This window comes from Paramacrobiotus metropolitanus, unplaced genomic scaffold (genome assembly GCF_019649055.1).
Source record: "Paramacrobiotus metropolitanus isolate TYO unplaced genomic scaffold, Prichtersi_v1.0 Parri_scaffold0000309, whole genome shotgun sequence".
NCBI lineage: Eukaryota > Metazoa > Tardigrada > Eutardigrada > Parachela > Macrobiotidae > Paramacrobiotus > Paramacrobiotus metropolitanus.
The window spans coordinates 2,238-23,813 of record NW_026570529.1 but is presented as its reverse complement, the minus strand read 5'-3'; the positions used below and the strand labels follow the sequence as shown (position 1 = coordinate 23,813).

Sequence of the window (21,576 nt, the reverse complement as noted above, 5' to 3'; positions counted from 1 at the left end):
ATCCCACACCATCAACACTGAGTATATGCAAGTTAACTTTTTGTATGCGCTCAAAGATGTTCTTTAGTCGCATGGCCAGCGTGCCTTCTCCGATCTTCTTCTTCGCTCTGGCAGCAATTCTCGTTGGGTTCCGCAGGTTGTACCGCATTCCGAAATCCGTGAAGTCGATCATCTCGACCATGTACCTCGGCGGATGGTATGCTTCGTGGTTGTAGATCTTATACAACCAAACCGCTTCCGACTGCTTCCAACGGTCGTACACCGGCAGGATGCGCAGTTTCTGATACAGCTCGGGTGTAACCCGCTCCTTGTAATCAGAAATCGCCCGCAGTGCTTTCCGCTGTGCCCTGTCTATCTTGTCGCGTAAAGCCGAAGATGCCGGCGACCACGTACCTGACCCGTAGTCAAGGTGTGGCTGTACACAGGCATGCACTTTACGTTGAAGTTGGGTTGTTGTTTTGCAGTGTCTGCTGTTGAAAATTTGGTTGTCTCTGAATGTCTTTGTTTACACATTTGAGTATTTGCATTAAGCGAATCTGAATACAATACGCAATAATTGTTTCCGATAAATTAAGTACTTCAGGGAAGTTCCTCGTACTCATGACAACTTTAATTATTAGAGAATTACTTTCATTGCCAGTGCGGTGTAGGGCCGCAGTTGACTCACACGAAACAGGTTTATGACCAAATGATTAACCACAATTTCCTCGGATTATAATTACGCATCTTATACCTCGCAGTATGGAACCTATTATCGTGTAGGTTCATTAAGTTTTTTATGTGCGTTTGCGTATTAAGTGTTCGAATTCTGAATTATGTTCTGGATTTTCGCATTGGTGTGTTCCTGCATTATCGCAATTACGATTACTGGACGCCAAAAATACTGCATAAAGTTTGTTGTGTATGAGCCGCATAAACAGTGTACTTACTAAACGTATACTTAAGTACTTGTTTACGTTATGGGTGATCCTGTTACAAAATCCTTCTCCGCCACCGTGGATACGGAGACGAAAGGAACATTGGCCAATGTAGTTATTAACTGGCGGGTGGATAAATTCAAGTTCCGCCAACACTTGACCACAGCAATATTTTCCGGTCCGGTGCGAGTGTTTAATCTCGGACTGAAAAACAGCAGAGCGGAATGGTGTCTGCAAATGACACCGTTACACCGTGTGAAGAATAAATCCAGCGGCGGAAAAGACGAAGATTTTGTTTCGTTGTTTGTCTGCTGCAAAAAACTGAAAGAGGGGGAAGAAATTGCTGCGACTCATACGCTACGGTACGTGCACAAAAAACTTTATCATTACAAATTTAGATGAATTATCTACTACTCGTACTACTCGTACGTAATACGTAATTTGTGTAACTTAATTTACATCATAATTATGCGGATGATAATTTTATGTGGTTAACCTACAACTACCGTACCTACTGTATTTGTAAAAACTTTAATGATGATTATTGTATTTCCTTGGGAAGATGTGAGTTTGTCTTTCTGCTTACGAAGGTCATAACTGGCATATACGTACATGTGTGCATGTCACGTTATTTCCATGTGTGTATTTCACGATCAGTTCTGCTATATCGACACTTGAAATTTTGATACTGCCACAAAGAAAATTGTGAATTTTGTTTAATATACAGGTAATCGTGAGTTTACGTAAACAGTGGTTTAATAGCTGGAATACACGTATTGTACGAGGTACATAGAACTTGAGCTCTGTTCAATTGTTTTTGCGTTTTGAAAGTTATATAATTACCCGATGCGCACGTGAGGTGCATTAAGTGGAAATCGCCTAAGGCAGCTAATCGCATATACTGTGTTTACTATATTTTTTGCAGCATTGTTGACGACAAGGGCAACGTTCTGTATGAACCGCCAGCCAGCAACAAACCCTTCGTGCACAGCAATGCCGGTTTTCCTTCTTGGGGCAAAATCGAGTTCATCTCGCACCGGCAGCTTTTCGCTTCCGGTCAGCGCTACATCCAGGACGATGTACTACGCATCCAGGCTGTGATAGAATTTTTAGTACATACCTCCATGTGGATCGCTTAAGCACACCGATGGAAATCGGTGCCAGTTATTTGCTGGATGATCTCCGGAAGTTGTACACATCGCAAGAGGGCTGTGATATGGTGCTGGTGTCGTCGGATAACGGATTATTTCCTGTTCATAAAGCCATCCTCATCGCTCGCTCTAAAGTATTCGCCGCCATGTTAATACATCCGACAACGGAAGCTGAAAATGGTATTTGTCGTATTGATGATACGGATGGAGAGACGATAGCGGCAATGCTGGAATTCATGTAAACAAGTACTGCACAATGCCACAATCGTAATCAGCACATAAGTACATTCTTTCAAAATGCTCGCTTTAATTTATTTGTTTTTGCCAGAGAATGTTGCGTTCAATTCGCTGCGACTACGTATTTTTTAAGTTGATAATGATACCTAACTATACTGCACAAACAGATTCGCTGACCTGCGCGGACCTTCGATCCTTCATGACTGCCCTTTTAAAGTGTGCATGCATTTGAACGCACTGTATAAATTAATTACACATAAGTACCTATTGTAATACCGAATCGGTCTTTTGTACAAATTGTAAGAAAACACAATACTGGTATTACCACTAATAGGTAATTCTGTACAGGTACACTGCAACATGTGCTGACCTTTCCATTATGGCGGAAAAGCTTGTCGTCGCCGCGGATAAATATGATCTCGCGGATCTCCGTGCCGTTTGTCAGGAATGCTTGTGCTCTTCCCTGAACGTGGCCAGTGCCGCTCGCATGCTGATATTATCCAATCAGCATGATTTGAAAAGGCTACGCGAAGCATCTCTGCAGCTCAGTATCCATAATATGTCACAGTTTGCGGAAGCCGGTGGACTAGACGAGTTACGCCAGTATAACACTGAATTCTTCCTGGATGTTTTAGCACAATACGGACTGTTAGCTGGGACTAAAGAAAATGTGGACAGTGAATCTAAAATACCGGGCGATCTTCGTATACATGACGCCTCACAATGATAAATCCACTTAGAAAGGACCTGCTTGCCAATTTTTTTTTATAAAACATTTTTGTTACATACCGATATAAGTGCGTTAATTTGTCCTGGTCGACCTTCTTCGATTATGCATTCACTTAGACATATTTTGTCATATCTATATTTCATCTCATAAGTAATGCGCAGTACGAGTGCACTTATGGAATTGCCAGGTATTACTTTAACGTATCTTTAGTATCAAACTAAGCACTGATGCAACAAATGCAAAAAACGACAACTGACAAATAAATAAATCTATCGGAAACTGACTCTGCCATCTGCACATAAAACTATTTCCTATGATAAAAAGAAAAACAAAAATTTTGTGTGTATCCAAACGGCAACAACATAGACAACAAATTTTAATGTAAAGATACATCACAAAGGATAATCAGCGAAATTAAACCAGAGAACCGGTGGCGTCGTAAATTCCATCCATGTCGCAGACTCGCTACTGCTGACCAGCCAACCATTTCTCAACATCAGCACGCGCAATCTTCAGCTTCGTGAATTCCACACTGTATTCGCGGTCACCAACGCAGACCGTATGTCGTCCAGCCCGTAGCGAACCGTACGTCGCCTTCTTATATTCTCCGTCAATGTATACTTCCACCGGCAAACCACGCTTCAGAATATCCGCGGCACGAACGGAGGCACGAACAGAATGGTGGCAGTTAACGGAGACCAAACCTTTTTCCTCGTGTGCTTCCATTTCGTAAATCCAAACATAATCCACCTCATCAATTCCTGTGACCATGGCAGGATAATAACTGCCTTCGGTGTACAGCACGAAAGTCTTCTCCATCAGCTTATACGTGTATCTGATTAGAAAACGACACGTCACCAGCTTCCGTGGCTCTTTAGAAAAAGCCAGCGGACCTTCCTTGGATGCGTCGGCATCTGTTCCATGCTTCTGTATCAAAACTTTACGCATTTCTTTGAGATTCAGTAGACCACTCTGCAAATATTAAACGCAGTTGGAACCGACCTTGAACAGGTTAATATACATCTAAGCTGCGGGAGTTTTGTGAAATAAATTTGCTTATAACTGCAACTCCAAAAAAAACCAACCAATATTTTTCGGAAAACGTTGAGTAAGCCTAAAGGTATCCATTAGGGGTTATCAGAGCTTTACGCAATCAATGCTCGAGGTGACCTCAGTTCTGCCTCCCACAATCTTGTATGCTAAAGAGAGTGCCGACTGCGGAATGTGGTTGTTTTACGCACTGATTGTTTACGGCAAGATGTGAGTGTTTCCACAGAAGTTAGGGAGGGACCCCTAGGAAATTACGTTACCACCTTATACGTTTCAAACATCCACAGCGTTTGAAACAACACTGAATGAAAATGCTTATTTCTTGCAAAAAATGAAAATAATATTCTGGCTCTTGTTTCCTACACCTTTAATATGTATTTGCATGGAAACATGATCCCGAAAGGTACTTCAGATCTAAAACTATCCTTCAAAAATCAAAATTTCAAAATTTCAGATTCCAAAGTTGGAGGGTGAGAAACTCCTGTTACTGCTCGAACTTGGCTGTGCAAGCTGTATTTTAAGACATAATTAATACCAACCTTAACCGGTCCGTTGGTCAGTTGAGCGTCCGTCAGCAAAGCAAAGCGGATAAGGAAAAATACCGGACCCAGTGCTTGGCGCCGATTGGTTGCAGAAGCAGATACCTTCTTGCCAAGGCAGGCAGCCTTCGCCCATCTGTGCGCAACAAGACAAATATTCAAAAACATTGATACAATTTGAGAAAGAAAGTGATGGTCTGCAGCAAGCCGGTTATCGTTGGTGCAACCTACTCTTCGACAGCCATATAGATGACATTCTCCTCCGCTGACAATGTGCTGCGCTGTAGAATCAACTCCAGCGTTTTGCGCTCCAACTTGATGAAATAATCCGACTGGAAAACGCCCGCGGTGGATGCGTCCACAATGTCCAAACATTTCTCCACCACAACATCACAGTCTGAGTCCAGCTTTTCGCCTGTCAAAATGCACAGCGTTAAAAATATTGTACTGCATTAAAACTAGTATCACCCGCCCTTCTGCATACGGAGAGGGCTTCCAACGTACGCGTACATTTTCTCCAGCATACAATCGAAACGCAAGCTTTCCTGAGATTTACGGTATTAACAAAATAGTCCTCACAGCGTAAAGAAAACGATGCCCTACACGCATAGCGCAATTTGGTACCGTTTAGAAAATGCTTCAAGGGCTGCCTGGAAATATACTATACTCACATTTTCCAGATACATGAGGCAGTTGTCGGCTTTTAAGTCATCGAGAATAAAGTCCGTGCAGTATTCGGCCAGCCATGGCAAGTCGTACTTATCGGCGCAGTACAGTGTCTGCACTGCGTTCTCCGGTTGGAGATCTTCAACGGCACCGGTGTAGATGTAGCTGAAACGGGAAAACACTGGGCATCCATTACCGCAAGCGATCTATGGACGGTAATAAGAAGGAATTTATGATCTTCGTGCGCAGCCGGTGCCTCTTTACAGTGGTGGACAGTCAAAGTGACAGAAAAATTACAACATGATACTATATTTGCGTTACTGGAGTTTGGTTACTGCAATCGCTAAAATTAATACTAATAGAAAAAATAATATTAAATAAATAATAATAATGTTATTAATGTAGTTTGAAAAACATAGTAAGTAATAAAAAAAGGACGAAGCGATCGGTACATATACGAAAACGATGAACCGGTTGGCTGGTTGGAACGAGAAATCGCTCTACAGTAATTACGCATACTCACACATGAAAACATACTGCAAAGAAATCGATTAAGGACAAGGCTAAGAGCGTTTACTTTCGCAAGAATTTTAGACAAATTTAAGAATTTTATGTAATTTCCGCTAGCACCTACCTAAGCATGTTAGTGAACGCGTCTGCAGGAATATCCGGAATGTCGATGGGGATGCCAGCACGCTCAAGCTCCCGTTGAACATCGTGTAGAACACATCGCTGCTGATGCTGAGAGTCAACCTAAGAAAACCAATGTGTTGCCTACTAAGCCAACAACATCCTGCAGCTGGCTAACCCATAACGGAGGTGGACGCTGTTAAACTTCAACCGTACTTATGTGCGCGAAGTCTCTTCACGGCGCCAAACAGGCGTCCCACGGCGAATTCCACATCGCACAGCTCGCTTTTCGATAGGGCATTCTGCCAACGACTGCTGATCTCGGAGACCGTGCCTCGACGCTGGGAATTCACAAAGGATTCGTACTTGTGCGCCATAATAGCGGTTACCGTGAGCAGGTTATGACTGTGCGAAAGTCTAGTTAGGCAACGACGAGTAAAACACTGGACATAGGAACAACGTACATCGTGCAGTACCGTATCTACTGCTTCTAAAGTGATGTTAACCCGAAAAGCGTTATCGAAACCAAAAATCTGGTGTTCTGAAGATGAAACCGATATTACCGATTGAAAAACAACTTCGTGAAAACTGAAACAAAATTGTTACAAACGTGGAAACGAAGCAGAAAAAAACTCGATCTACACTTACAGAAGCACGTCATTACGAATTTACGATAAATTAATCATAAAAATAGGCAGGTCCGGCGCTATTTCCAGTAATATCAGAACTCACTTGTTTGCAACGTTCTATAGCTCCATAAAAAGCAGATTTTCCGTAAAAATTTATGGTGTAATTTGAAAAACAGTAGGACTATAACCGTCAAACTTGATAAAAAGATCAAGTGATTTAAGTGATCAACAGGCTGGCTGGCTGGATCAGCAATGAAAGCGTTTAGCCGTTAGCACAGAAGAGATACTCGTACAGTTGTCTTCCGGGGGCGGTTGCGTGAATCTATGCGCCTAACTCAAACTTGCCGAAAGCACGAACGATTCCTTCCGGCTTGAATAAAATTATTGCTCTTTCACTTCGCCTCAGACTGATTTGTATTAATTTTTCCTTCAAAATTGTTAAATTCCTATCAGGTACATAAGATATCGTCCAACCCACTTCGTATGCGTATTACTATAGAGCATAGATGTCTGCAGTAATAAGTTTGCAGATAAGCACCAATCATACTACGCAACCAAGTAATTTGCAGCACACTGCATTTTGTTAACTTCACAATACAGCAAGCAACAGATAGAAAAACCAAGAACACGATACAAAACGATAAGAATGCCAGCACACCATGCCGCTATCAAAAGTCGTCGGAGTAAATTGAGCGATATAAAATAAATATACAGGTACAAGCAGTAAAAAAAAGCACAGCACAACACACTACTACAAAAGACAACCAAACGAAACCAAGAAAACAGCCAAAAAAGCACAGCCGAAAGCAGCACAACAAACGGGAATAAAAAGTAGAATCTCTGATAAAAAACAAAACAAAAACGGGCTAAATATTTGAGGCAGAAGCAAACACCCCGATATCAAGAGTATGCATTTTACAGGCGATGGAAAACCGGCGCAGACACCACGGACAACAGCACCGGCAGCTTATCCATATCCTTGATCCAGCGCAGCAGCTCCTCATCGGTCATGGGCGCACTGTGGTCCTCCCGCATCCCGTAGCTGGCCAGTGCCGCCAGATCGCCCACCACCATCGGATCCAGATTCCAGTTGTACTTCGAACAGTGACCGCGCGGTGGGATCACGGCGGCGCTGTAATTCCGGGAGGTCATACCATTCTTTCGGCATCTCCAGCCAGCGCTGAATCAGACTGGTGCGCTGCAGTTCCGTCCGGACGCGATTCTTTCGAGCCACTAGAAAACAAAAGCAGGTTGAATTCTCTATTAAATTCACAGTCGTAACGAGGTAGCACTCTGAATACGATCGAAGTTCAGTTAAGTGACCTTTACAATCTTTATAATAATGAGTACAGTACATAGCGTAGGTAATTGTTTTTATACTACGTACTGTATTAGGCTATAAGAAAATTTGGGTGTGCATAGAAAATTCGTAATAATAAAATTAATGTAGCCAAATGAAGCCTAAATCTGCAATATAAGTATACAGTAAGTATTCAATGCTCAACCGTTTTCTGTTGCAACGGTTGAGCATTGAAATTCAGCGTGTAATGCTGCTTGTGTATTCGGAACGGTCGAGAGGCAGCATCAGCTCGATGGTTTGTTTTTGATCTGCTAGTTACCTAGTGTTTCGTTTTGAGTCGGTTGGTAGTTATGTCAACTACTAGCGGAACGTAGTGTTCAGCTTAACGTTCTGCAATGTGTGCGCTATCGACCCAGCGTCATCCCTGTGTTACACATAATTGCCGGTCTTTACCAAGTAGGTATATAACAAACAGTTATTTTATTGACTCTGAAAAGTATACAGTATGTACTAGTAGACCCCGCGCAAACTGCGCGGAATAAATCGGCGATAAATTGTTATTTATGGAAAGCTACAAAGTACAAACCCATGACTGCAAATTTAGTTTTATTGAGCGGAGCGTATAAGAATATTAATAATAATATAGTTTGATTAGTTTCATTGGCAGAGACAAACGGTATTTGCACAATACCTGTTTGGTTATGCTTATCATAACTAATGTCGTAAATTATTCTTTATTTTGGGCCTTTGACCATAGTTGACTGACAGATTGGTAGCAGTTAGAATGTATCACAGTTTAATAATTAAATGTTTAAGGCCGTTTTGAGAAAACATTGTCGCGTTCCGCTGACTTGACCCGAAATTAGACCCGAAAAGAAAATTTCCAGGAATATGTCCTTTTGTTTGCAATTATAAAACAAAGTTTTAAGCTTCTCGCAAATCAATCAGCAGCATATGCCGGTCAGTTGTCAAGAACTACAAATAGAAAAAAGCTCCATAATTACTGAAATTTTGTAGCCGTATTTCAGTACTTCTACTGGTTCAGATACCATTCGGAGCTTCGTTAAATTTTAGTTAGTGCGTCCCGACAAAACAATCCAGTGATGCGACCGTACGACCACCGATGTCAACCTTTAGACCACTTAGAATAAAAAATACTTTCCAGTTTCCTCCAACTGTTTACACACAATTTAAACCTGATGAAGACTTCAAAATTTCGTTGTGTTCTTTGGTGAACTTTTATTGATTAACGTCGACAACTTAAGCACAGTGTCTTGCTTGCGACCCCGCTGCAGATAGGCGCCGCCTATGATTCCGCTTTCTGTTACGTGCTTATAAAATTTGTTTCAAGTTTGGCAAAATCTATGCATTTGTATAGTACATCCCCAACGCATTGTCGCCTCCCAATCCAACCCCAATCCCAACCCCAACCCATCCCAAACCCAACCCATTTAACGCCAACAACATCCCCAACCCATTAAACGCATTGTCGCTTCACGCTTACGTCCTCACAGATGGTTCATTAATGTAGCTTGTCGCACCCAGGCGCACCGGAGAGGGTATTCCCTAATTTTTTTGTTTTGACCTTTGATGGGAGCTGATCTGACGGAATGCTTTATAGCTGGCGGAAAGATAGATTAGAATGCGGATAAGCTTCGCTTTTTAAATTTTCTGTTTATGTTAAATTGTTGAATGCTAAAATGCGGTTTTGTTTTCATAAAACCGTTTTTGTCTACGTTCCTTAGCGGAAAAATATCCCTTCTGAAAAATATTTTTACCTTCTCTACCTTCCCCCCTGCTGGAGGCTCGCGCTCCTCATTTAGGTCGCCGTGAAAAGATTTGCCTTGGGCCGCTTTCTCCCCGGGCGGCGGTTAGACTCGAATCCTAGTGCGTACGCCCGGTGGGACTGGGACTCGCTGTTTTGCTCGAGTAGTCCACATCATTTCCAGTCGAACACCAAAATTCTCAAAATCGACTTTCAGTCTCTCACAAAATGATGTTTATTTGAGATTTGAAAAAAGGATAAAATATTCCACTTTATTGGCACGGCAGCAAAAGCCAACCGCCCTTTGGAAGCAGTTTTAAATTTTAATTAATACATCTAATCAACCCGTTGCGAAAGGCAACTACTTTATCTTTGGAATTTGGGTCGCTCCCACTTTCCAGGAGATTCTGCATGTTCAGTCTTTAAGAAACATCACTTTCCGAGCCTACATATTTTAAAACTAACTCTTAATAAAATCTTATGAACTAAAGGCAGTCCGATAACTAACGGACACCAAAGTTCCATCAAGTGTAGATGTCTTTTTCTGTGCTGTTCGTGCCAGTGGTGGCTTGGGTGGGTTTGCAGTGGTGGGTTCTGCACTTTTCCCGTAGACTTTGTATGTTAAGTTCTTTTAAGATTTTCTCTAAAACTTCACATACTTTCAAAAAACTAACTGGTTTCTGCAAATCTGCAAACTCGCGGCTATTGAATGACATATAGACATCAAAGTTTGGTTCAGTGGATCGCTCAAAAAAGGGTGACAGAAATGGAATTCGCTAAGGCTTATTTTATTAATATATAGGATTGTACAAGATTTATTCCCATTCCGCGACAGCAAAAGCGGGAAGCAAATGCTTCGAATTAAAGTAATATTTCGCACTACAGAGTGTATTCAACAATTGTGCTCGTGCTGGATGTACTTTACTATTAAAACTATTATTTATAATGTATATAGACTGCTTAATTATGTGATGCACGAATATAATGGGTGCTTGTATTCGTTCGTCCTAATAAATGGTCAACGAGGCAAAACTGCTTCCTGTACCGTCGTATGCAGTAACGGTACTACTATTGTAATAAAATTTCACAATCGCAAAATTTCCAGAAACTGCATTCAGTCGAAACTATGGTAAGTATCATTACTGTAACACTTCCAATCTGTGACAAGTTCAAGTGTACATCGACGGATTGTGGATGCCGATGTAAATTTCTAATGGTCAGTTCTGGCAGTAACTAACCTGCGTGCTTATTATTGAAGAGAGGAATGCTGTCGGCTGTACCTTTTGCGCGACGGTTGGCCACGCAATGACATTCGCTTGATGACGCCGGATTTGGACGGGACATTCAAAGGGCCATCGGCTGTGGAATGCCTGTACGTCACACGACGACGACGTCCCTGAAAGATAATAAAACTGTTGTCCCATGACGCTATGAAATCAGATGTGCACTTTGTAGTATCACTACCGTAGTATGTATAGCATTTCTGGCCATGAGATGTTTTGTAAGTGCGTTACTGCAAGCAGTAAGCGCTGCCATAAGTTTACATACAATAATATTATAAGTAGTCGTAAGTCGTAACGTAAGTAATATGCATCATGCAGTAGCCAGTAACAGGTAAGTAATTTAAACTTTATTAATTTTATACCCTGAAAAATGTAAGCATGAACGCACTGTAAAAGTACAAACTTGTACATACGTGTTTAGTACAGTGACGATTTTACTTATTTGTTTTGCTTTACCGACTTTGTAATGCTGAATGCATAACTCAAAGCGTTCATAGTAACTTCATACAGTACTCCGATACATCTGCCAACTGCTAAAAAGTTAATACAGTATTTCGTCAACTTTAATCATTATAAACAGACACCGATCGTCACCTTGCTACTGGAAATGCTCTCCTGAGTCTCCTCATCGGACTCGGAATCTTTTTTCATCACACGAACACTATTGCCGCTCAAGGGTAGACGTTTGACGACTTTCCGGGCACATCGCGCCAACAACTGCTGATCACCCGAGCGCAGATACTGATGGTAGTACAATCCAAAGCGTAATTGCCCTGCCCATCCAGATCCAGGAACAGATCGCGCTTTTTCTTGAAGTCATACAGATTAAACTGGCGGATGAACGACACCAGCTTGCCTGTCTGCAAAAGCAAAAATTAAGACATGCAAATGCTGGCACATAATGCAAACTGAATCCACCAGTACTACAGTAGTCGAACAGCCTGTCACGTACTGTGTGGCAAAATGGTTTACCCTAAATAGTGACTAAATACAATACATTGGGATTAGCCCGAAATTGCTGAAGAGTTTATCGTTAATTATAATCGCCACTCGGCTCACAACCTTTACACTCGGTGAATTCCTGTAACGTTTTAACACTGCTTTTCCTTCCGTACACAACCTTTAAGCCATTACTTTCATTCCGTTCGCTACTTTAATTGGTAAACGCAGACGAATGTTTCATTCGTTACATCAGGTTTGTTTGTTTAACAATATTTTCCTTCAATTTGTATTAATGTTTGCAATAAGTTTGATACTTTCTGTGGCATATGCTCTGGCACACAAAATACGTATACTGTCTCCGCAATAATTTCTGGACATAAGGAATTACGTATTCTCACGTCCACGATAATTGTGCAAGTAGCCTTGTAGATCACGGTGCGGAAAACGCACTGCAAAATTGTTTGGCGATTTTTCGCATGGAAAGTGCAGAGCAATTTAAACTCTATGAAAAAAAATATCTTTAATAGGCAGCAGCCATCAATCAAAATTACTACTTTGTATTACAAAAAGTTCAAGCGCAGTGACGATGACACTTTCTTACGATGAATAAAAATTTATATACTATTATGTGCCTTGAAAAAGGGAAGTACCAAATGCCAGAATTATTTGCTTAAAACCGGAAAACGACACCTATATCATTGTGCAATAATCTTTAATAGGATTCTGAGGTTGTTTTCTTGGTGCCTCATGAGGCGCTGTAAAGCACTTTAAAACGATATAAGTATTTTCAAATAGCAGCGGCAATAAGTTACCGCGTTGTTTGATATTAATTAGTATTGTTCTAACTGCTAAATAAGTAGTTAAAAAATAATCTTCAAATTTTGTATAAAAATCAATTGTTTATTTCCAAAGCAGTTCGAACGCTTCCAATACAGAATAAAGGCAGTGTTATAACGTTGCCTGGCTGAATCTCGGTTGCCAAGCATTAAAGACTGTGCTTTTGAAAACGGTGCAGATGGTGACGGACTGATACGAATATAAGATCTCGAGTTTCTGGTCAGCGGTGCAACCTTTATGTTGCCATGCAACTACCGGTACTGCACACGAACAAACAATGATTCATAAGGGAAGCTTAACAAATAACTGTTTGCTGTCTCCACAATAATTACGGATAATTGGTTTAACCGTTTAATTAAACCAAAATAATTTCAGACTAAATATTTATATAGAAGTCTACTGTCATACGTGTACGTGTAGTTTGGTTTTCATGGTGGAGAATGCATGCTAAAATATAATCAAGAACCGAAAGAAAACTACTGCTATGCTGGCGAATATAACTTCCCAGGGTTGCCGCTGTATGTACGGTACCTTGAACAGATGCGTGGTGCCGTAATTGGCGAGGAGTCCGTCTTCAAACTCTGCCAGATTAATCATCACCATGCCCTTCTCATCGCCCCACGTCATGAAACGCGACAGCAGATTGGTCTCGCAGATCAGCCAGATCTTCTCCGGGAAGATGAGCTCTTCCATGCGCGTATTGAAGGTCCGCCGGCTGGCTTCTTCCAGGCTGGCCAGCGCATTGACGAGGCTCATATGCATGTTCTCCTTCTGCCGCCATGCATTCTCTTTGTACGTGGGCTGACTACTGCGCACCATCTTCCCCTGTCACATGCAAGCACAGGAAAGAAGTAATAGCAGTAGTTGGGGGTTAACTGAAGGAAAAGAGTGCGTATGGCAAAACAAATCCCCAACAAACAGAGATAAAACAAATAAGGTTAAGCAATGCAGTATTCCCACGCTGTGCGATTGAGCAACGGTTGGGAAATCTTCGTCGGATCTGTACGAGCTGCCCTGACGTGGAATAACGAATCGGAGAACGTTTACGATTGGTCCATATGGGTGGGCGGGCTTTCGCAGCGAGCAAACCGATTGGCTGCCGGGCAAAACTATTTGCTGTACAGGGAATTTCGCCCTGTTACGATATACTTATTAATATTCTCATAATTTCACGATTATTTTCAACATTTCTCGCTGTTATTTCGTCCCTGTAGTGCAAACTGCGATACTGCTTTCATTAACCATGTAGATTATTATAATGCAAAATTTGATTACAGTAATAGTAAAAACATCAAACAGGTATCTATCTGAGAACTCATAAACATTAAGCACGGTAACAGACCAACAGTTCAACAAAATCAAATTTTTATGCGTAAGAGCAAACGGCATTTAAATTTCATTCTACAGTAATCATAACTAAATTCTTCTGAAACTGCTCCCCACTAACCGCACCACACTAAAGCGTGAAAAACTACGAGTAGTAATGCAGCTTCGGGAAAACGACTGCTTCTTTGCGTTTACTGCAAAGTATAGCAAGAAAAACACACCCGATCCAACTCAAATGTTTTAATACTTTATCAAAACGCAGCTCCTCAAACCATCACCTGTGAGTCTGTGACTGAGCACAAATGCTTCTCACAAAATTAACACACGTAAAATCTTTGAAAGGCTTACCCAAGCCAACTGAAGTTTCAAACATGATAAAACCAAAGGAAACCCATACACACATCCACGTATCAAACTGAAAAATAAAAACATTTCGACTCTTTCACCACACTAAAACTGTACAAAAACACAGCTCAGAAACCACGAAACCAGCCGGTTCAAAGAGAAAATTATAAAACCTTTTGCAACCGCCGCGCGCGCAGAGAAAAAACAAAACTGAAATGCAAGCATAAACACAGACGACCCGTACAACTGTACACATTTGGCAAAACACTGTTGACGAAAAAATTACACAAAATTATCAACTCATCCGTCCATATTTCAACCATTATTTGCGGGCGCGGGCATCCGGCGAAATGTGGTACTTGGGAGCACCCAGGATACGGCCCAAATTATCGGCATCATGAAAGTCTCCCTTCAGTCCACTGCCGCCACGCGGTCGGCTTAAATGAAACAGGCTCGGATCGTCGCTCAACTAGAACAGAACCATTGCGATGGCTTACTACAAAATCGGTCAAAATTCACGCCTGCTATGCAAGCCGATTAGAAAACGTTCAAATCTGCTAACATGCAATTGATTTAATAATTTCGCTAATGGAAGTTCGCTATAATGTAAGCAGCCTCTGTTTCCAAATTCCCATTATGATCAATTTCGAACTTACACTGTCCACTTGGATAATAGGTGCCGGTGGATAAGCAAAATTTGGGCTTCCGGCAGGAGCTGGTGAGAACTGATCGTTTTCCGATGGGTCAGATGAGCTTGGACGCGTCGGGATCTGCTGGAAAAAAATTTAAACAATGAATTCATCTTGAATATCAAATGAATTTCAAATGGACTTGACCGATAACACACAGCTGATCTCCGTTTATCACTGGGAATGAAATGTAGCTAAATTCGATGTACATTAACCAGACACTCAGAAATGCTAAAAAATATATTTATCATTAATATCCAGTCAGAATTAAACTCAAAAATATTCCATCAATCACCTGACGATCAGCCGGCAAATACGGTGGCATCGGATTCCATGCGGGAGTCGGACAGGGCATCGATACGGAATTTCCCATCGGCATTCCCCACGGATAATTCGGCATGGGATAAGTCAACGGCCAGCGCGACATGGGATCCGCAGCTCCCTGTACAACAACCAAAAAATATTCAGCTTCATAACAAGCAGTTTTCAAGTTGACAAAGCAGCCGTTATCGGCATGAATTTCCGCCGTGCCGCATGATCATATTCTCACATCTACCGACAAAAGATGTCTTACTGGATAGTAAGGTGAAGGATAGAACGGATAGGTGCCGGGAAGGGTGCTACCGGGAAAACCGAACGGATAGGACGGGAATGAGCCAATGGTAGGACACATCATCATGGATGAACCGAGCAGACCAGCCGGACTCTGATTGCCGTTCAGCGATAGTGAATTCAGACCTGTCAAATGAAAGACATGTTCACAAACTACCCAATCACCGTCGTTCTCATCAAATGAAATTATCGTATCTACACAAGGCTGGTACACTACAATACACAAAGGCTTAACAATTTAATATGTAAAAGTTCCAACATTTTAACTACCAGGTTAAATCTCGCGAATTACGGTTTCACAGAAAACAAAGATAATCGACAACGTGCAGTTTGTGAGCGTTGTAAAACACAAAAAAAATCTTTAAAAGTATTACAGTTATCGTTAATTACTAATGCACTGTCAAGCTAACGAATAAAAGCAAATCCAACGTGACTGCCGAGTATCCTCACCTCTTGCATGATTCTCCACGCGACGATAGGCTGGCTGCACTACCAGCTTATGACCTTTAATACTCAGTGATTCCCCAGCACCCTATCGAACATCAAAGCGATCAAGAGAATACAGTCACCATGGCACAAAGGAGCATAGAAGCAGTCAGAGTAGAGCAGCACTTACAGCTCGCAGCGCTTTGTCCGTGTCCGACGGTGTCTTGAACGTCACAAAGCCATACCTAATTTCGACCAGAAAAATTCTCGAATAAGAATCGATCACTGCACAGTTCAGAAGAAAACTCACCCGCGAGCATTTTCATCGCCGCGCAACTTGATCTGCACCTCCAGCATCTCACCAAATGATCCAAACAGTTCGCGCAGATCATCCTCATTAATCTAGGAAAACAATAAAAAAACTAAATTAGTTTTTCGTTGTAAAAATTTTAAAATGGCTCCGATTAATTTTAGCAAATGGAAGTGATGCAATAAATAATATCTTGTATCGAAAAATTAGTTTCTTTCAGTTTTAACAGTGCAGATAATTTCATTGCACAACTTGAGCAACAACTCAATCTTGAAACGCAGACGTACAATTTTCCTAAAATACGGAGCGAACTTAAATTTTGTTTTAATCCTTTCAAAGTTGGTAGTGGCTGCCTTTCTCTTCAAAACAGCCACTACGGCAGGAAGAACGGGAGAAATTATTATCAAACACTTTTTTAAAACAGATAACGCCTTTTTGAATTTTTTAGAGTCAAGCTGATACGAAAAAGGATAAATGCATTAATTTTAAAATGAAAAATTGTGCAATAAATCTATCCATCAATATATCATTCTACAAAGTGTAAATTATAACATAAATTCATAAAACCCAACTTAATCCAAAATTCCATTTTTAGTGAAGTACGGAAATAAATGGCAAGCTGATAAAAATTACAAAAATGACAAATCCATGATACTGTCATTTGTGGAAACTTCCGTGTTACACCGTTGACTGCAGTCGCTCAATAACTGCGCACGTAAAAAAGCGTTCTTACAATCTTACCGATTTGTTCAGGCCACCGACGAAGATGCGATTCTTTATCTCCAGGATCTTCTCGTTGGCCGCGCGCAAACGTCGGACGGGAGCGGGCTTCCTGGCGCGAGGAGTTCAGCGAGCGGTCATGCTGTTTCATGGCATCCGGCTCCATGTGATCAGTCAGGAGGCTGCTGTTCTGACTGCCACTGCGTCCGTTCAGCAGGTCGCTGCGTAATCCCTCGGTAGGAGGACGTCGCAGAGGCGCATCCTCACTAGCCGTAGCAGCTTTTTATCAAGTCGCTGATAGTACTGAAGGTCGGCCCGGTTCCCGATACATAGCTGGGACTATTAGTGTACGCCATTCCTGTCGCAGTGTGCTTAACCAAAAAATTGTACAAAAACAAACTGCACCGAAAAAGAACCGAGAGAATGGGAAAGAATTTCCTTGGTTAACCGAAGAACCGACACCCGAGGAAAAGGCCACAAAATATGGGCAAAAATGTTACCAGAAAACGTGGAGCTGCGAAAGAACCGGCCCCGAAAATGAAAAATTAGCAACTGAACAAACTCATCCGCGCGACCGCCTGGATCTGCTCTTCTGCGTTTTTCACTCGTCCAGGAATGAAAGCCGATTTTATCAGGTCTGATTTTCAAGGGCGACGACCACACAGGCTGTCCGTCACGTATCAGTGCAGACAACAAAGACATGAATCAGTGCTGGGTTGGTACGCAGATGCAGGCGATTATTACCATGCGCTCATGTGGGTTTGCATTGGATGCTGTGTTAATAAAATGTGGCTGAAACTCTGGTGGATAGGTACATACGTACATACCTGGGCAACTGGCGGCTTTTTAGCCAATCGGCTTCATTCAGCGGTTTGTATGGTTCATTCATAATTCATTCTGCGGTCTGATGTCATTCATAGCGTAAGTAGGTATGTATGCCGGTGGGCGGTGGCCCGGTACACCGTACAGACACGGGCCGCACGGAATGCAGCGACTATTTACTATGCCGGCCTAAAAGACTGCCAGCCGGTGTAGTGAGTCGAGCCGGTGTAGTGAGTGAACACATTGATATCAGACTATTGAAGCATTTTTCGGTGTTATCGTTAAGTACTTCCGGTGGGGTCGTCGGGTAGTGGTTTTACAGTGCTCGTGTTAATATAATATTTTTATCATGTTTTAATATATGCGCCTAATTATTTGAGCATGCATGAAAATCTGGAAACTTAACTTAGTTTTTGCCATGGCCAACTGCTTCAGGCAATAATATTATCGCGGTGCACAAAATAAAGCTTCTTCTTATGGTTAGCTGTAATAATATAAATCAAATAAGTAAAACTACATCTATAACTTGTAAGTAATGTGTCTTCCAAGCTTATTGTACACTTGTGCACTGCTGTACATGCTGAATCCTGCAGACTGAGAATCCCTGGAAAATGTTGCACAGTTGCACTCATGCTTTTAAAGCACCGTAAACGTTTGGATATCTAAAATACTCTAACCAGTAAGTACGTATGCGTTTCAGTTATTATAAGACATAAGTGAGAATGAATTACCTAATTTTTGTTTAATTTCATACGGTCACAATAAAACCGAAATATTAATATGCAGTATTTACAACAAACTGGATGTTAAATACGTTGTTCATATGCAGGGACAAAAAGAAGCGAGCAGTTGAATGAAATACTGAATTCTGAAGAAAAAACAATTTCTCGTCAGATTGAAGCATCCGTGTGGCGCCCACACGGTGCAATATAGACAACAAGAAAACTTTGCCGGTTCGCCCGTTAAGTATGTAATTGCGTTCATACTCGCAGATGCTCCATGTGATGTGCAGCGGCATAAGCCGATCCGGTTATTAACGGTCGTCCAGTCAGACTGGAAATTGGCGGCCTCTCATCTACCGCATAATACGACTGTTGCATCACCGGCGTGCCGGCGCCCGCCGTCTCCTCCTGATTGGCCGCCGCCGTAAAGTAAACGACTTCCGGGCATAAGCGGGCCTTCTGCACCGAACTGATGTCAACAATGGGCTCAATATCCGTTGAACGCGGCTGTCCCAGGAGATGCTTACACTGCTCCTTGAAGACCGTCCACCGCCGGGAGGATTTACAGTGACAGCACAGTACCAACAGGAAGGCCAGGAGGAACGCGGTCACCAGGACACCGATGGCCACGGCCACATGGTGCAGCTGCTGGACGCGGTGGTATTCCGTGTAGTTCGTATTGGGATTGCGTACTATACGATATACATATAGTCATATACCAATGAGCGATGAGAGATAAAGAACCACAAATGAAATGAAACAATATATAACTGTAAATATAAAAAAATGTGCTTGTAAGTTTTAACTACAAAAAATGTATCACTACAGGTATATAGAACTATACTCGTACATAAAACGTATGCAATTTTACATAACTACACTCGTTTATTAAAACAAAAATATACAACCCCAATATATATCCGTCCTACGTATTCTCTAGAGAAACAGGCAGCTAGACTGGTGAGTTGTAGGCTTGCAGAAAACCCACAGACTGATGAGTTTTATAAACTGTAGCGTTTTCAATTTCCCAAGATAGTTGAGTATGAGAGTAAACATGGTACGAGTATGTTGATGTTACTGGATTGATGTTTGTGTAACATGCTGGATTTCGTTTTAAGGGACGCATGCACTGCGGCGCCCGATGACCGGCATTTAAGCAGGCCGCGGGAATAAGAGAATTTATGGAGGATGGGATTGATTTCCGTGTATTACGCGCACCGGAAATGAGATACCGGACTTTTAAGAGCTACTTAACACATTATTATCCCCGCGTAATGCGGGCAATCTGCGCGTTTTCCTTTATTAGAGACGTCAGTGTCCTATGCGTGCATGTCTTAAAAGAAGGATTACTTATGCTAGAAAATGTCAAAGACGAAATCGATTTGAAATTCATTAAAATTCTGGGTAATATTTACCTTTTGCACAGATCGATATTATCCAGCATATATTACTCTTATGATATACGCATTACATATCCAGTATTTGCTTACTTGTTAAATGCGCAACATAATATAACTAGTGCCCGGACCTACTGTATACAATAACAAGCGATAACAACATAGTCCAAATTCTAAAATCGTTGTGTACTGTGAACCTGCATATATAATATAATTATGTGCTAATTATTTGCAATTATTTACAAAGTGGATATTTTCACAGAATTCGTTATATAGAACTCAAGATTTCTTTCGTCATAATTCGTTATAAAAAAACTCAAGCAGACGCAGACGTAGCAGACGCTGTACAAGCAGACGCTTAAGTACTGCACTCCTAAAACGGTTTAAATTATCTAAAATAATCCGAGGATATGTATATTTTTCAGCTTCGGTGCAATAAGCATAAAGTTTTACTGCTGCTGCTATGCTGCCTTTCAGGGAATCAGTTACATGATGCTTAACATGAAACATGTGCAACTAAATTTCTCGCTTAATTTTTTAAAAAGATTTTAAAATATTACGTAGAGAAAAAACGCCTGGTTACCCCGGCATGCAATATGTCATGGATATCGTAGCAGCGCAATCTGATTAACATTTTCAATTGCGCTGACCGGCGCGCATCTGTGGCGTTCCACTTATCCCTGCGATTCATCCCTTTACTCGTTTCCCAGAGAAACTTCCATTGAATCTTTAATAAGTTAAAGTGGAATACGAAATGAATGGGTACTATTTTTTTAGCCCTCAAAAGAAATCAATAGTATCTTGTCTGGAAGTTATAAGGGAAAGATTCCCGGAAAATAATATCCCATTTATAAGCCATGGGCCAATCCCGATTAGCTGCCATCTGGATATGCTGTGCTTAGCGAAATCATTACGTTCCCACCAATACCCGCCTATCGACGCGGCAGTACAGCCGGCCAGCATTGTCGTATAACTGCATTTAATATTAATCAACCGGCGACAGACACGCAATTAAAATTCCATTACGACGCCTATTCATTGGCGTTAATTGCAAGATAACGATTTCCACTTTGAAAGCTCTAAACCGCACGAAAACCTTTCAAAAAAAAAGCAAATCTTAATAACCTAAAGCGGCATGCATAACGGCGTAAAAGATAGAAAATAAGTACTTTATACGTCCCAGTGCAAATTCAATCCTTATATTGCGTATTCACTTCTTCCATGTGCCGTTTATGTGCTGAAAATGATGTTTTTAAATTATTTAGATTTGCGTGTACATATTTAATCTGTGTTGAAAGGTTTCTGAACATGGACAGCTTTCCGAGTCAAAAACATTTACTAAAAATTGCAATAAAATTAATGAATAGGCGTCGAAATGGAATTTCGATTGCATGTGAGTTATTTATTATATTTATCAAACATCGTTCAAAGCTGATATTAAACCTTCTTATTAACGGTAAAAATTATAACGGAAAAATTTTAAACTGTCTTTACTTTCACCTTTCCAGGCAGTATAACGATAACAACATTT

The 21,576-nt window shown here is 41.4% G+C and overlaps 5 protein-coding genes and 1 long non-coding RNA gene across 6 annotated transcripts; 2 read left to right on the top strand and 4 right to left on the bottom strand.

Moving 5' to 3' along the window:
* The first annotated feature begins 426 nt into the window (after positions 1–426).
* LOC129602008 (uncharacterized) lies at positions 427–2,056 on the top strand. The gene is made up of 2 exons (XM_055500935.1): positions 427–1,279; positions 1,843–2,056. Exons 1-2 carry the CDS (start codon positions 960–962, stop codon positions 2,054–2,056), a joined length of 534 nt encoding a protein of 177 aa, XP_055356910.1. The 5' UTR covers positions 427–959.
* Positions 2,057–2,064: 8 nt separating this feature from the next.
* Positions 2,065–3,032, top strand: LOC129602007 (speckle-type POZ protein homolog). The gene is made up of 2 exons (XM_055500934.1): positions 2,065–2,306; positions 2,654–3,032. Exons 1-2 carry the CDS (start codon positions 2,065–2,067, stop codon positions 3,030–3,032), a joined length of 621 nt encoding a protein of 206 aa, XP_055356909.1.
* Positions 2,919–5,136, bottom strand: LOC129602006 (uncharacterized). Its single transcript, XM_055500933.1, has 4 exons — positions 5,109–5,136; positions 4,856–5,039; positions 4,625–4,760; positions 2,919–4,007 (listed from the first exon to the last, which is right to left on the bottom strand). Exons 1-4 carry the CDS (start codon positions 5,134–5,136, stop codon positions 3,501–3,503), a joined length of 855 nt encoding a protein of 284 aa, XP_055356908.1. The 3' UTR covers positions 2,919–3,500.
* An 866-nt stretch (positions 5,137–6,002) lies between these two features.
* On the bottom strand, positions 6,003–6,780 carry LOC129602003 (uncharacterized). The gene is made up of 3 exons (XR_008692334.1): positions 6,653–6,780; positions 6,137–6,337; positions 6,003–6,043 (listed from the first exon to the last, which is right to left on the bottom strand). It is a non-coding gene; the product is annotated as an uncharacterized LOC129602003 (long non-coding RNA).
* A 769-nt stretch (positions 6,781–7,549) lies between these two features.
* On the bottom strand, positions 7,550–13,617 carry LOC129602005 (heat shock transcription factor, X-linked-like). Its single transcript, XM_055500932.1, is given in 5 exon segments — positions 7,550–7,782; positions 10,853–10,958; positions 11,492–11,667; positions 11,670–11,757; positions 13,208–13,617. Coding segments are annotated over 5 exon segments (891 nt in total). The 5' UTR covers positions 13,496–13,617.
* A 918-nt stretch (positions 13,618–14,535) lies between these two features.
* Positions 14,536–17,993, bottom strand: LOC129602004 (protein boule-like). Its single transcript, XM_055500931.1, has 9 exons — positions 17,932–17,993; positions 17,126–17,216; positions 16,385–16,476; positions 16,265–16,319; positions 16,099–16,180; positions 15,611–15,774; positions 15,332–15,478; positions 15,004–15,120; positions 14,536–14,816 (listed from the first exon to the last, which is right to left on the bottom strand). The coding sequence occupies exons 1-9, from the start codon at positions 17,991–17,993 to the stop codon at positions 14,670–14,672; spliced, it is 957 nt and encodes a 318-aa protein (XP_055356906.1). The 3' UTR covers positions 14,536–14,669.
* Between the last annotated feature and the right edge of the window lie 3,583 nt (positions 17,994–21,576).

What these genes read in the sequence shown, in the direction of transcription:
- LOC129602008 (XM_055500935.1), top strand. Translation starts at nt 960, where the DNA reads ATGGGTGATCCTGTTACAAAATCCTTCTCCGCCACCGTGGATACGGAG. An exon ending in GCTGCGACTCATACGCTACG is followed by an intron (nt 1,280 to 1,842) that starts GTACGTGCACAA and finishes TATTTTTTGCAG; the next exon opens with CATTGTTGACGACAAGGGCA.
- LOC129602007 (XM_055500934.1), top strand. Translation starts at nt 2,065, where the DNA reads ATGGAAATCGGTGCCAGTTATTTGCTGGATGATCTCCGGAAGTTGTAC. An exon ending in GCGGCAATGCTGGAATTCAT is followed by an intron (nt 2,307 to 2,653) that starts GTAAACAAGTAC and finishes AATTCTGTACAG; the next exon opens with GTACACTGCAACATGTGCTG.
- LOC129602006 (XM_055500933.1), bottom strand. Translation starts at nt 5,136, where the DNA reads ATGTACGCGTACGTTGGAAGCCCTCTCC. An exon ending in GTACGTTGGAAGCCCTCTCC is followed by an intron (nt 5,040 to 5,108) that starts GTATGCAGAAGG and finishes GCATTTTGACAG; the next exon opens with GCGAAAAGCTGGACTCAGAC. An exon ending in ATCTATATGGCTGTCGAAGA is followed by an intron (nt 4,761 to 4,855) that starts GTAGGTTGCACC and finishes TGTTGCGCACAG; the next exon opens with ATGGGCGAAGGCTGCCTGCC.
- LOC129602004 (XM_055500931.1), bottom strand. Translation starts at nt 17,993, where the DNA reads ATGAATGAACCATACAAACCGCTGAATGAAGCCGATTGGCTAAAAAGC. An exon ending in AAAAGCCGCCAGTTGCCCAG is followed by an intron (nt 17,217 to 17,931) that starts GTATGTACGTAT and finishes TCCTCGCGCCAG; the next exon opens with GAAGCCCGCTCCCGTCCGAC. An exon ending in CTATTATCCAAGTGGACAGT is followed by an intron (nt 14,817 to 15,003) that starts GTAAGTTCGAAA and finishes GTTCTGTTCTAG; the next exon opens with TTGAGCGACGATCCGAGCCT.